At 25.3% G+C, this 16,409-nt stretch overlaps 2 protein-coding genes across 4 annotated transcripts; one reads left to right on the forward strand and one right to left on the reverse strand.

Moving 5' to 3' along the window:
* Positions 1–134: 134 nt before the first annotated feature.
* Bmm (brummer) lies at positions 135–12,036 on the reverse strand. 3 transcript variants are annotated; one of them, XM_076322849.1, is made up of 14 exons: positions 11,900–12,036; positions 11,599–11,803; positions 6,635–6,747; positions 6,296–6,415; positions 5,166–5,354; positions 4,801–4,884; positions 4,540–4,716; positions 4,246–4,421; positions 3,570–3,680; positions 3,036–3,193; positions 2,846–2,933; positions 2,670–2,763; positions 2,399–2,597; positions 138–1,452 (listed from the first exon to the last, which is right to left on the reverse strand). In XM_076322849.1, exons 2-14 carry the CDS (start codon positions 11,756–11,758, stop codon positions 1,250–1,252), a joined length of 1,872 nt encoding a protein of 623 aa, XP_076178964.1. In that variant the 5' UTR covers positions 11,759–11,803; positions 11,900–12,036; the 3' UTR covers positions 138–1,249. The 3 variants fall into 3 exon arrangements, with proteins under 3 accessions (XP_076178968.1, XP_076178964.1, XP_076178967.1); XM_076322853.1 differs by lacking the exon at positions 5,166–5,354 and having other exon boundaries at positions 135–1,452; positions 11,599–11,993; XM_076322852.1 differs by lacking the exon at positions 3,570–3,680 and having other exon boundaries at positions 141–1,452; positions 11,599–11,989.
* Ankle2 (ankyrin repeat and LEM domain-containing protein 2) lies at positions 11,576–16,355 on the forward strand. The gene is made up of 11 exons (XM_076322854.1): positions 11,576–12,242; positions 13,299–13,618; positions 13,724–14,055; positions 14,148–14,456; positions 14,651–14,800; positions 14,855–15,084; positions 15,186–15,333; positions 15,402–15,534; positions 15,619–15,724; positions 15,836–15,961; positions 16,116–16,355. Exons 2-11 carry the CDS (start codon positions 13,504–13,506, stop codon positions 16,162–16,164), a joined length of 1,698 nt encoding a protein of 565 aa, XP_076178969.1. The 5' UTR covers positions 11,576–12,242; positions 13,299–13,503; the 3' UTR covers positions 16,165–16,355.
* Positions 16,356–16,409: the final 54 nt, after the last annotated feature.

A 16,409-nucleotide genomic window follows, 5' to 3' on the forward strand; every position in this document is an offset into this window, starting at 1 on the left:
TCTATGAAAAGTTATTACATAAGCATAACTTTAACAAATGAAGTAAATAACTTTCGCAAAAACCATATTTTCCTTAAATATGTAAGACTTAATAATATATGACATAGAATTTCGTTTATAAAATTTCAATCTATAACATACTTTTCATATATTTTTGTGTAAATCAATATATTACGATCATACAATATATACACATATAAATCTAATCTTTAAAAACAATATTTATCATATGACTTTTTTTCTGTGTATTGCTTAAAAAAATAATTTAGTCTAAAATGAAATATATAAATTGTGCGTTTTAATAGTTATTGCTAAAAGCCTTTTATCATACAATAGTATTTAGACCGCTATATTTTTTACTGGTAACAGATGACTCATCATTCAATCGTACTTAATTTATCACTAGAAATTAAGATAGTCAACTTTACCAGTGATTATGTCAATAATAAACATTATAAAAACATTGTATGTTAATTGGCATTCAGTTCCAGCTGTATGCAATCACAAATTTTATTTTCCCTATCCTAATTTAAATAACTAATTTCTTCATTTCCTTGAGTATTTATCACAAGATGTAATTGTACAAACAGTTTAATGGCAATCCATTTCATTATAAAAGTATTTGAATAGAATAATTCATCCCTGTCCTTTGTATAGAAATATAATAACGAAATAAAAATCTGGAAATAATAACTTGCTTATTGAAAAGATGTTTGATGTCTTTAAACGCATTTTGTTTGATATATTTATTATTAGTAAGTCATTGTTGAATTAGAACAGAGACAAATTTCTTTCCTATTACATTATATAGATTTCTTTCACAATCAGTCTCTTTTTTAGAGATCTACTTACACTTGCTTTGCAAGTATTTAATAACAATATTAAACTTTTCCTAACAGAACTCATTAAGAGTAAAATACTGTTTATGCTCTGTTCAAGATACTTCTGTTATAAGTCACTTTTATGTATGTTGTTTGTCTTGTACTGTATCTTATATTTATCAGTGCATAACACAGACTATAAATTATAATTCATTATGAAAGTGTGCCTGCAACCGTATCTTCATCTTTCAAATAGTATGTTCTTCAATATTTATAAAACATTACTGACGTTGAGCATTAATAATTTTTACTACAACGTGATATCATTGACTATGGAAGTATGTAAATACCTCATAACATTACAAAATATAAATCAATAATATATATATACATTCTTCTTGCGTATATTTGTGAAAAAATTATTTGTTTTATAACGATGGTTGATCCACTTCTGGTCGACTATCTGGGGGACTGTAAACTTGTACTATTTGTAAATCTTTACTTTCTGGCCATTCGCTCTCTGGATCAGAAGAGATATTTGAGCCTCCTAAAATAGCATCCTCTAGAGAAATATCTGATATATCTTCCATACTCAGTTGATTTTCATCCGTATATAGAGATTCAGTAATAACTATAACATATATAATTATTTTTAATAATATTATTTATGTACAACAATTTTTAATTGGGTATGTTATTTATCTTGCATTTCTTAATATTTTCATTATTTTTATTTATATAAGGAAAGGTGTCAGAATAAAATTGTTTGATTCAAAGCAACGAATATTATGATTTGTTTTTTTTTTCTAAGACCTTTTTTTCTGAGTTTCTAAAGTTATCGACATTTTTGCATACTAACATATGTTTTTTATAACGCATCATTTGTAGTGCGCATCGAAACGAATTTAACAAGCTACAACACTATAATCTTCGATGGCCTAAAATAAAAACAATCACGGTAATTGAAAGAAAATTGGGAAATTCAACATTTTTGTTTTCTATACACACTTTGTTTACTCTACAACACATAATCAATATGACTTTTATTAATTTCAAGATATTTTCGGATTTAGAGTACAAAACATTTCTTTTTTTATATACTTTTTCTTTCATATTCTTGAACTACGACCTATGTAACGATCGAGAAACATTTCATTTGGGACATTTCATATATCTTACTCCATATGCTAGACATCCCTAATTTGTTTCTTAAGAAATCGAGGTACTTTTGTTCATTAGAATACAAAAATTTCACACTAAAAATACAGAATGTTAAATTTCTCAATCTTCATTCAGCTACCATGATTGTTTTTCAATCAGTTTTTTGAAGGTCATTGAATTTATCTTAAAGCATACTAATGCTGCTTTTGGAAAACATAAATTAGTATGCAAAAAATATCGATGACCACGAAAATTCAGAAAAAAATGAATAAGAGAAAAAAAACACAAATCATAATATTTATTGGTTTGAACCAAACAATTCTGTTCCAACACATCTTTTTGTATCAGCAAAAATATGGAGTGCAAGATTAGTAAAACACTTTGCATGATAAAATAACTAATAGTTTCAAAATTACCATCATTAAGTGTCTGCTGAGATAACCATGTGGATTCGTCCCATTCATCAAATTGTAATTTTCTATTATTCTCAACCTCTTCTATAGATAACATTGGGTGCGATTCTGAGTCCGTAACATCAAATATTTCTGTTACTTGTACTTTGTTATTATCGTCCATATAATAATATGCCATTACAGCTTCTTGATCTGAAGTTACCTATACATTTTGTTCGTAAAATTTAAATACAAGTTTTTATTTCAAAATTAATTGAAAATTTGTACTACGTACTTGAAGAATATTTTCAAAAGTATCATCAACAGTTGAAAGATCAGACATATTTATAACACATTTTGATTTATTGCTGTGATCTGTCCATGGTTGTCTATAAAGTATACATTGAAAAATAAATAATAATGTTTAATAATTTAAAAAATATAATGATTAAGATCAATCATTAAGCTTACACTTCATTGTATTGTAAAGTTAAATTTAAATTTTTTTGATTTTTATATAAATGGTCAGTCTCATCTACTGTTTCCATATTATAAATATCTGAAAAAATTGTAAGGTGTGTGTATATATATATATACATATAATGTTGACTTTTATAAGATGAATTGTAAAAACAATTATTATTGCAGCAATTAAACTTACTTGCTCCATATTCTGTAATAGCTAATTGACATTTAATAGTTTGTGGTACTCGTTGATAATAAATATTGATTTTGGGAAATAATATGTTTAATTGATTCAAGAAAAATGTTCTTAACTCTAACAAATTTCTTCGTAATTTAGGGACATTTAAAATAAACCTGAAAATAAAATCATAAAATAAAGTCAGGTTAATATTTTTTCATGGAAAATATCATTGTCTATGTAACCACAGAAGGGAGAACAGAAAACTATATATACAAAGAATTACAGCATTTTATACTAATTGCAAACAAACATACACACAACTGAAAATACAAATAGTAAACAAATACATGAATTTAACTAAAAATAATACACCTTTATTATTTATTGTTCTTAAAAATTGCACACTTCAGTTTTTTTACTGTTTACACTGTAATATAAAAGCAATAAAACCTTTTTCTTTTTATTATTCTTTAAAATTTTTAATTGGGTAATACCACTATATTCAAGTCATTGTATATAATAAAACAAAGAGTGCAGACTTGTGCTTACCGAGAAGGAGTTATATGTTTAGTACAAGAAATCATCTGTGGAGATGTATGAAGAATATTTCCAACTACTTTGTATTCCAAGGTATGAGTTTCTATGTTGTTACCAATCAAACTATGACCACATGCATAATGTTAAATATGATATTATTATAGTTAAAAATTACAAAAAGAAGAATGAATACAATACATGAAATTAATGTTTTGTCCAAACAATTGGTTGTAATATGATTAAATTATCTTTTATACAATAAATATTATAGACCAAAATCAATTTCTTTTATAAGAAGAATATTAGTAACCTTGAATTTAATAGCTTTAGCTACATATAGAAATTAATAAGTGACTTTAACCATAATAATATTATTAAATAATAATAATATTAAGATACATAGAATAAAATGAAATTATTACATTATTAAATTAATATGTCTGACTATAAATGTATTGTTAGTTTTTAATTTATATATACAAATTAATAATTTCAATCATATTCCTATTTCATATTGCATGCAATTTCAACAAATAGCAATACATGCACATTAATTTAACACACTGAAAGTAAACTACACAACAGAAATATTTAAAGTATTCTGTATTTGAATAATTTGTTATATATTATTATTGAAACATTAATCAGAAAATATACCATAAATGATGATACCTGATAATATGCTTACTTTGTAAAAGTTGCATACACTACATCTGCTGGCAATGTGTATGGTAAACTAAGAAGCGAAAGTAGTTTTACACTTCGATGTTTAAATAACCAATTAATAAGACCTTTATTAGCAGAATCGATTGCATCTTGAAATATGGTCATCACTGTCTCAGGTAACTTAGATACCAATGCTTCCTGTAATTATACACATATGTGTATACATATTGTGTATACATTTGTAGAAACAATTACTCTGGTCATATGAACAAATAATATACAATTAATGTTTATGTAACATAAAAAATATTGATACCTGTCTATGCATTTTACATTCTAAACATTCAGGGTCATATTCTATGTTATCATCAAGAGTTTCTGAGACAACAAATGTAGATTGCACTGCGAGGCATCGAGTACAATTAAGTAAATTATTACGATGAAGAAATCTTAATGCATCATCAAATCCTTGTTTGCACATACTTGAAAGAATCTATAAACCATACAATTCTTAATAATTTTAAAAACTTCTGTGTTATTAATATTTTATTTCTATAAATATAATATATAATTTTACCTCTGGATTAGGTGGAAATAATATTCTTGCAAACCTATATATGTTCTGTCTTGAAAGTTCTATACTAGTATTTGCAACATTGACCTGTAAATTAAAAAAAGTTAATTTATTATCTTTTATATACATACTTTAGTGATACAGTAAAACGCTAATTATGAAGATCAATATCAAAATTTCAAACTATATAGATATTAATTTTTCAGCTCTCATTTATCCAAATGTGTGATAATTTTTTATAATTTAGTTACTGAAACAATTATATCTGAATAATTAATTAAACATATTATTATTTACTTATCTGCAAAATCAGTATTCTACTGTATAATAGTATGTAATATAAATTGTATTTATAATACATCATTTACATGAAAAAGTTGAGAAGAAATATCCCTAGGACAAATATCACTTTCACCACAAAAGGGACTAACAGTAATTGTATTTTCATCAAGCGTAGGAAGATTGTCACTAAAACCACCATCCATATATCTAATACCGTGAAATCGTGGTGGTAACAATCCAGAAAAGAGTGGAATAAATGTACTTGCTAATAGTGCCTGTAAAAATGAAATTCCACTATACCCTTAGATTTAAGAACCCTTACATTTATCAATGTATATTCATACAAACAATTTATTTTGAATTCTTAATTTCTTTCATTTATAATCAATTGTATTAAAGTATACACTTTTATTTACATAAATCGTTGAAAATTTGACTTTTATCTTAAAATATTATTTTCATACAAATTCAATGTTTTTTTTAAATATTTTTATGCATAATAATAATTAATTTTTTGGGACAGAATTCAATGAATTACATATACTCATTACAGTATAAGGAAAGGGTTATTGTCACACACTGATTTCAATAGAATTTTATGCTTTGTAGCATAGTAGATCTATACCTATGAAGACCGTAAGTGTAACTATTTTCCAAAAACAAGGGATTATAGTTTCGAAAATTTCAATAATCATTTAATTAGTAAACTATTAATTGATCTTTTAAAAACATTCACTCTTCTTGTTTCAAAAACAATTAGCCTAAAATTATGCTCAGAATACACTAGAGATCAATCACCCTATAAAATATAAAATTTTATTGAAATTGACGTAGGGTGGTTTGACCCTTTTTTTGTATATGAACTAAAATATAATTATTATTATTAACTGTAAAGTTAAAAATTTGACATACATGTTTATTAATGTAATTAATTACTACCTATACTTATTAATTCAATGTTAAAAACATAATTCTTATAGTACAGACAAAAGAAAAAAATTTACCTACTATAATTTCTCTATTTAACTTCCAATGCTTGAAATTTCATTTGTCACTGTGTTAATTATATAATTTTCAAATAAAATACAAATATAGTATTACTGTTAGGTATACATTTTTTGTACATATACAGATATTTTTTATATCTTGAGAAGTTTTTAATAAAGAACATGCAAATCAAAGAGAACAAAAATATAAAAATAGATCATTCACTTGCCTGTAACAAGTCTTCCCTAGAAGAGAACTGTGAAACGATTACATTTTTTCCATCATATACTCTTGTCAAGGAAATGTGGAGTTTACCACTCACTCGAATGTGAGCGTCATTAGGAAGAAACTGCAACAAAGATCATAGTTCTCTTTATGGAGGATTAAAAACATTACCAATACAAATTGATTTCAATCACTTCCAATATTTCAATTAATAACTCTAATATAAATCAACAATTCTATTTTTTTCTCAGTTACCATATTTATACATTTAAAAAATACTGTAAACTTATACACTACATAAATAAAATAATGTTTACTTTAGAATAATATCAGCAAAACATACCTTCTGCAAACTTTCTAATAATATTTCTTGTACATTAAAAGATGGGCTAAATGGGCCAAGAGTACGCTGTCTTGCTTCGCGTGCAACACGTAATACATTACTTGTAATCTCTCCTGTAATAATATACATTAATAATTATTGTGTAGGAAAAGAATTGAAGTAAGTAAAATAGATCACTGAAACTATATGGCCATCATTATATCTTTTCATGAATTAACAATTAATTATTTCATTTTTTAAAGTCCATTTTTAACTTAGTTTAGAAATTTTAATTAAATGGAATTTCCAAATGTTGACTGTTAGTTAGGTTTAATTCCAGATGTGATTATTTTAATGGTCTATCTAATTGACAAAAAATCATGTAATCTTTGTAGACAAATTCGGTGTATATAGATAAACTTGTATAAGATAACTGATTTTAATCTATGCATGGATTTATTTTGGACTTTACAATGATTATGAAGTATTTGAATTCTGCAGATAAGTTGTTAAACCAAAACTGTTATGGATACTTTAAAGTCTTTTAATCTATTTGAATAAAAATTGAAGTGCATTCAAATATTGTATTAGGTTGTATAATTTTATTGAAAAATTTGAAAATAAAACATTTATACTTCAATAGTACTTTCATGTTGTAATACATACTCACTTAACTTGCCCCTCAGAATTGAAGAGAGGAAACATAACATTAAAAATAGTTTATTTTGAAATTTTCCAACAAAATCATATAATACATAGTGTGGTAAATTCATCTGGGTCAAATTTGTCAGGGTCGAATTTAATTCTATCTTTTTGACTTACTTAACAAAAGACAAGTATATTGTAAAATAGATAAATTTCACTCAAAAGCTTAAAAAAAAATTTTACATAAATAAATTTGAAGTATCATTACCATAAATTGCCATTGCTGTTTTAATTTCATAAATTTAATTTGCATCATATATCCTAAACATAATTGGATAATATTTAAGTATCTACATACATACAGTCTTATCTTTTATCACACGAGTCAGTATTGCCTTTCTACAAAAACAAACATTCCTTTGTTTGCGTTAGATACACGAGCTTCATCTATTGATGCTGGTATAATAGATGTGAACACAAAGAGTTTACATTATTATTAGTTTTCCGTGTAAATGTAAGAAAAAGAATAACAAAACAAGAAAAAACAACATTTTAATATGTTTCTCCTAAACCCTTAATACAAAGTACACATAGATAAATAGGACTACACAACCTAAAAAGAAAATAAATTTAAAATACTTGGACTACACAACCTAAAAAGAAAATAAATTTAAAATACTTGGAATCATAACATGTTTTATCAATAAACTAATATTTTTTTTTTATGGTATAGTATTACTTTTATTGAATCTATTTTTATTATGTATATTCTATATTGCAATTGTATGCTTGGGGAGGGCTAGCATTATACCGAAACACAAATAAAAGAAATACAGTAACTTTACAATGTTTACCTATTACGAACTAATATTTATACACTTGAACCATTTCTATCAAAAAAATACAACTAATTTCGAAAACAAAATTTTGAATGAATTCGTCGGTCGCAACACTGAAAAATGTATTACAAATAATTAAACACATTTTGTTTCTTTTTGAAACAAAATTTACATTCATTTTTATTGTCTAAAAATCAAACAAAAATACTTATTTTAATACATGAATTGCAATTTGCTAATCGTTTAATATTTTTTTTCTTTGAAAACCTCGAAATATTGTACTAAAATGTTTCTTCTGAATACAAAAATATCTCTGAATTTTATCATTTCAACAGATTACCATCTGCGTTTAATCATTATAACACAGTATTTATCAATGTTTAAAGATACTACTTAGACTTTAACCGCTATATCGATAAATAATATCAGATAATATGAAAATCACATAATAAAAACAAATTTATTATTCTAATGATCTTGTTAGTACTTCATATAATACAAATAAAATTTTTATAGTTGTACCATACATAATATAAATGCCGAATAACTAATGATAAGATTTGTAAGATATAGAAAGTTGATGAAAGAATTAATATTAAACATATATCTATAAACTGTTGAAAATAATAAAATATTGAATGATTAGGTATGCAGCAAATACAAAACATATTCAAAATATTTAAAAAAGGTTATTTCCTTCAAAACAACATACACGAAAATATACAGAACATCCTACTCCACTCACATTTGAAACAAATTTCTAATATACGTATCCATGGAAACATATCAATTATTTTAAGAATATAGCTTTTTTATTTTTATACATTATTTGTACACACATCTTCGACTTTATATTATTATTATTGATATATAATATATCGTTATTATTTAATTTTATATAATGTATATTTATATTTTGTTATATTTTTATTTATATTTTATACACATGTAAATATTTAATTTTTAGTACTGCGATTAAATGTATACATATCTATATATTAATTTCAACATAATTTAACAGTGAATGCTTCTTTACATTTTGGTTGTAAGAGCTTTGGACAAGACCAATAACATGTTTATAGTTACAACGAAACGGTGTCATGTTTCCAGTATACCACACAAGAGACACTTATTTTCATTAACGATGTTAAATGAAATGAACCATGATCAAAGCTGAAGTATCTTTTATTTTTTTAGTATACAAAACTGTTCTATTTAATGGACATTTTCAATTAAAAAAAATACATTTTTCAATTTATTTTTGAAAGGTAGGAAAACTTTTTCATAAGTTCAATATTTGGTTGAAGCTATTGACTTTTCTATTTTCAATAGCAATTTTCGTATCATAAACCCTGGTGAACTATACAACGAAACATTTCAGTTCAACTAAATGACCTCTTACACTTCGAAAACATACAAAGAGTACTCGTTTGTTTTGTAACATATTTCAATACTTTTCATAATATAATTTAAAATATAATTTCTCTTATAAGAGAATGAATTTCTAATACAATTCAAATTAATCTTCAATTTTTCGTATTTACCGTCGTATTTATGTATCTTGGTAACCTTACAAAATACAAAAACGTATGGTATCCCAATTTGAGAAAGTTCAAAGTATAGAATAATTAACTTTTATTGAAAGCAAATTAATATAGGATTCATTTCTTACAAATGTGTCTAAATTACTAAGTTTATTAATAGAGGAATTTGATAAGGATGAACTTGATTACTTCATGCCTTGTACTTGAAATAAAAATAAACACAGTTTTTGTTTAAGTTTTATAAAATAAAATCTTCAAATATTTACATATCTAATGTTAAATTATCATATGTACAGATAGATACATGTACATATAGGTAGGCATGTACACACGCGCGCGCGTATGTATGAACATATTAAATATAATTAAACAAAGACATGTATATTTTTATCTTTATTTTATTATTAACGTCTTTGTTTAATCATATTTAATGATATACATTATGTGATGAAACAAAAAAGAAATAGGAAGATGACTATTGTATTTTTTGTTTCGTCAAATAAATATAATGATCATATATTAAAGGAAATGAAATTTAATTAAATATGTATTATCTTTTTAGAATTATTTCCATACCAAAATAGAAATTGAAAAATGTTATTTTTGTAACTATGACCTTAAAATACAAACTTTTAAATACACATGTTTGGATGTGATGCGCTTCTTTCCTTAATCTTATGTACATTTTTATTTTTGCAAAACATGTTTACATATATTTCATCTGTCCATACAATTTTTTATTTTTATTATTTAATGTGTTTTAATTTTCAGTTAGTTACAAGTTTGTTATTACGAAAGCATCAAATTTCTGGTTGGCCATGGTACTGCTTTATATGGCAAACTAAAAACATAAGAGTGATTGATTCACTCACTCCTTACTACATAACTATTTATAGCACAATATATAGAAAATCACTAGATATTTTTGTTTTCTACACATTTTATGCATGTATTAATTTATTTATAATTTTATTAAAAAATATTTACACTAAATATTGTTATAAGAAACTTTATGCACAAGTTTATTTTACAAATATCTCTTGAGAGTTAATTTTATAAATTTAATAAGCAAAAAACCGAGGAAATTTAAAACGATTTATTATTAAAATTACGAATATTTTTCTTTTGTACAAATTAATAAATTATTATAATAACAAATTGTATGTAATGCACAATTACTCGTGTAAATTGATCTATTACAATTATTTACATTATATTATATATTTATTGCCTTTCTTACTCACAAAGAAAAATATTTGATATATGTCTTGCTAATACTTTTAATTTGCTTATTCTAAGCTTGACCTACTTATAAGATTTATTCATGAGATAACTAACTTTATAAAATTTCTATTAGTAATTTTGAAGTTTTTAAGAAAATATTAATTCTAATATATTATTACAGTAAACTGTACTATAATAGACTGTATTCGTTTATGCGAAGCCTGGTATATAATGTACTCTTTTACCATTATTGTTATTGTTTCATAATATTTACTTTTAAACTTTTTTGTCTTTTAAATCAGTCTATGCCGATTAATTATAAATTCGCGCATAGACAATTGCCTAAATAGACTATATGATGCTTAAATAATAACAAACATTTGGAAAATATTTTAATTTTTAAATGTATCAATCTGATATGATTGGTAAATGTTATAAATTTATGCAATAAATTTGATAACGACATAATTTCAATTATGACAATATACTAGTATTGTTTTGAGTGCATACTAAATTGTAAACGATATTAAAAAGGAACAAATGAAGATATTTGCAGTTTAATGGCAACAGCGACATCATTGGTACATCAAAACAATTTGTTCAACATGCACGCAATGGATACCAAGTGCGAGATGAGTAATCAAAAGTCGTAAATCGAACCATAACATTGAAAAAACTAATTATTTAAGATACTATATATCTGTTAGATATATAAACAAAGAAGTTCACTCACCGAGGGGTAAGTCACAAAGAAGGCAACAGGCAGCGATAGCACCAGCCGATGCACCACTAATCTTATCCAAGAGTAAGTGTGGAGCGTATTTCTTGAAGCACACTGCCACACCAACGTGGTAAATACCAAGGAACCCACAACCAGCAAATGATAAATTCATTTCGGAATTCTCTTACGTGCTATATCGTTGCGTTGTTTATATAGACTGTCAAAGATAATTGTATAATTGATAAAAAAATACTGATTTTTTTCTACGACACTATGAACATCACTTGGAAAGAAAGAGCTTTCAACGACGTACTTCGAACGACGTCCAAGTTCGAACTATCAGTAGTCCTTTCCAGCAACAACAGTCTTTCCAAACTCTGAAGACTAATCTTGAATATGATTGAAAAAAATACATGGTACAAACAACCAGAAAGATAATACACGTTTGATGACGTATGGTTTGTAAATATGTATTGGATTTCTCATTGGTTAGTAGAGATAGTGTGGTGATAACTCCGCCCACTTTAGCGTTCTTAAACGCATTCATTGTGTAATAACCTCAGGTGCACGTGCCTTTTTTCAATATAATGCGTAAATCTATAAACACCACGTTTCTGCAATGCAATACATTTCATAGGATATATTCTGATAAATAGGTAAAAAATTAATAACTTTTTGTATAAAAAATAACATTGTTGTTAATATTTTCTATTTTATACATTTCTTCTGAAAAAATTAAATTTGACATGTAATTTGCTTAAAAGTTATGTTTATTAATTATTTATAATTTCTCAATTTGCATATAAATTAATTCACAGTTTTATAATATTTAAAAAAAAGCATTTATTAATAAACTAAATAATTTATAAGATTGAATTTAAAATAAAACGGTAAGATTATAATTAAATACGCGTCAGTCTGCCATCTAATTTCTAATAATCAATAAGAAACCAGATTTCAATTAAGTGAGTATAATTTTTGTAATAAGCAATATCAATGGTTAATATAATAAACTTGTGTTGATTGGTAGCTTTACAGTTAACTGAAGTTTAAGATGAATAACAAATCTTTATTCATATAACTGTCAATATCTAATAAATATCTACATACAAAATTTCGTATTAATTTTCAAAAGTTTAAAGCTAAAAAACTATAATTTTTATCTATATGTTTGTATGCAACCATGTGGCAGAAATTGGTGAAATGCTGTGTTTATTATTTGTAATTACGGCACAAAATACAAGTAATCATACTTGTATATATGACAAATTTAAATAAGCGTAGAAAGATACATTTGAGATTATTGGTCGTTCATGCAAAATCTGTTTAGGATTGGTTGATTTTATAAATGATGGTTATAATGTGGTAGTGTTTTATAGGTAATTCGTATTATTTGTAATGATCTTATGCTTTATATTATGAACCATTGATTCTGTAAACCTAGTATTTGTAGAGTGTACCTTTCATGAATTACTGATTATTTGCTATGTTAAGAATTAACCTTGAATAATCATTTATTTAATATGCTATACATGTTTTCCTCTTTTTCGAAAATCTGTTTTATAGAATATTTGATAAATTTTATTCCATACAATGTTGTACATTGTAATATATTGAAATGATTTAAGAGTCAATGATAATTAATACACGAAAGGTTTTTTCCTTGGAAATTACACATATTTAATTTAATTTCATTTAAACTTGCAAAACAGATTTCTGAATGTTCGATATAGTAGTTGACGGAGAAAATGTGAATCGTATATATGAAATTTTGTAAAAAAAAAATGTTTTACACAAAATTTTAAATATTGCATCCAAGGCGCGCAATTTTACGTTTTTTGATACACTGCGATCTGACACATAACCAATAAGTATCTATACGATTTGAGACGTAACTTAAAATAAAACGAGATTAAGATGACTGAAACCGAGCAAATGTCACAAACAATGTATGTGTCAAACGAAACTGTTTTTCATGCTGTATATATACCTGAAGAAAATATTGACACTTCAACAGAAAGCTATGCAAAAGGTAGAAGTATAGTATTAAAAATACGATGTTTTTTATTTTGTACGTATTATACGTATTTTATATATTTCTTTTTAAGTTTTAATGTTGTATATTTCTATGTTACAGAAAATATTCGAGTATATCAAGACAAAGCAGAGGCATTGAAAGTAATTAAGGAGTTTAAAACAGGTCGTCTAAAATCATTTAAAAAACGTTCAGAAGCTGAAGAATATGCTAAGACTGGTTTTGAGAAAACAAATTACATTAACAATACCTCAATATCTACAACAGTACCTGTAGTAGAAGAAAAATCAAATAATTTTAAAGCTCCACGATCACAAGATCTTGTATGCTTTAGAAAGTTAATTAAGGATGGAAATTTATATGCTGTAAGAACTATAGTGTGGGTAAATCCTCGATATTTAATTGGTAGTGGAGATACCCCTGCAATTTTGCAAGTAAGACATGACATTTATAATCATATTTAAACAAACATTTTATAATGTTTATAAAATGTGTGCTATAAAAACTGTTTGTTTATTTATTAAAGGAAGGGTGTCGATACAATGCATTGCATATTGCAGTCAGAGCAGACAGACCAGATATGTGTGAGTTAATATTAAACACTGTTGGAAATGCAGAATTTATAAAGTTACTTTATGGTGATGAATGCAAGAGTTATGTGGATCGTGCACAGATTATGTTAGACTTATATTTAAATACACCTGATAAAGGACTGAATGAAACACCATTACACTTTGCAGTTAAATTTGGTTTAAAAGATGTAGTTCGAGTTCTTGTTTCATATCCATGTTGCATAAAAACATTACCAAACAAATATAAACAACTACCTATAGATGTACGTGATAAAGTATTCAAAGATTGATTCAGAGAACACTATTGTGTACTATGCTAAATATTTCTAAGTACATGCAATTAATTTACTGTTTTATTTATCATTTTTTTTATATTAGTTTCTTTGTGTTCTTCTAGTTGTGTTTATTTGTTCTATACAGAAATATTACTTAACTTTCATATTTGCCAATATTACAGATAATATGTAGCAGAACCTGTCAATACGAAGAATTAAAAAAAGAGATACGTTTGTTACTTGAAGATCAGTATTATGTACCTGTATTAAGATCTGATGATAACACATTGCAACCTGTTATTGGAGAACCTTTCTCTCCGACTAGTCCATTGGTATGTTAAAGTACTTTAATCCATTGTATAATTTTATATATTGTATTTTCGTAGAGTTTAAACACAGATCCAATAAGTCCGCGTATGGAAGTACGTGCTTTTGCTGGACCAATGACAAAATCTCGGGCAGTAGAATTTAGAAAAAAGTGGAAAACACCTCCACGTCTTCGTTATACACCAGTTAAAAGAGTTACAGATGATGAATCTAATGTGATAGATAGTTCCATTGATAATATAACATTAAGATTACAAGATACAGAAAAGGGACTTGAAAGAGTTGGAAGGTATTTTTAATTATTTATTTATTATAAAATGTGACCATTATTGATTCAAAGTTTTTTTTTTTGAGTTTAATAAAAATTGAAATTTAGTACATTATTTTTAGAAATTTGGCAGAAGAATATCAAGTATCATGGAGAGAATATTGGTCATTTTTGAACGATTTTGCAGATTTTCGTACTACAGAAGGTTTAATGAAACTCGAGAAATACTTGGAACGTAAATTTCACGACCAGTTACTTTCTTACAGTCAGGTACAACAAATTTAATGATAAAGTTTTTAATTACTTCACACTATAATTTTTATGTAATTTTCTTACAGAATTTAAGTGATAACAGAATAAATTCAAATTCAGAAGAGAAATTAGAATCTGTTGATGAAATAGATTATTTATGTAGTAAGTTACAGTCATGTTCGTTACATAGTGCAGATGATCAAGATAAAAATAGTATAGGTAAGTGTAGAAAATTTGTTTCTTGTATTAAAATATGCAGTGGATAATATCTATCAATTAAATAACACTACCTTTTCCTTTTAGATGAATTAGAATTTTTTACACCACCGTCGTCGCCAAAATTAATAGTCGACAGTTCTGACGATGAAATGGAAACTGCAGAGGAAGGTCTTGCAACGTTTCTTGAGGGGTAAAATATAACATACATTTAAATCATATTTTAATAAAATTATTATGTTTATCGAAATACATTTTGGTTATTATACATGTGGTATTTTATGTAATATTTTACATGTTACAGATCCCTACCAACAAAGCTAGATTATGCTGTTTATAATGCAGTACCATCAATTATGTCTACTGTATATCCAAATATTTATCGTTGGCAACATGACATGCAGCTTGTTATGAAACGTGATTTATCTAGGTATTAATTTTTTTTTTCATAAGAAGAATCATTAACATACTTATTTTGTTTTCAAAAATATATAATAATATAATAAATATTACGTTAATTTTCTATTACAAATTATTACAATTATTATAATCAATAACAAAATTTAATATTTTATCATTTTCAGAACTAACAATATAAGGCTAATCAGAAGAAAATTGATTATGACTTCCTAAATATGTTAAACATCAAGACATTGAACAGTGTAAAAAATAAAACTGTATAAATTTTTTATATTACGCACAATAATTCTTATCTAATAGGTACCATTAGTATACTTAACAACTTATTAAGTATACTAAAAAATATATATATTTTCAGAAAATTTTATATGTAATTAAAGTAATCTATAAAAACATACACTTCATACATGTTTTATAAATTACCATTTATATTTGAATTCATCCATGTAAGGTTAATA

The sequence above is a fragment of the Ptiloglossa arizonensis genome, chromosome 11, assembly GCF_051014685.1.
Source record: "Ptiloglossa arizonensis isolate GNS036 chromosome 11, iyPtiAriz1_principal, whole genome shotgun sequence".
NCBI lineage: Eukaryota > Metazoa > Arthropoda > Insecta > Hymenoptera > Colletidae > Ptiloglossa > Ptiloglossa arizonensis.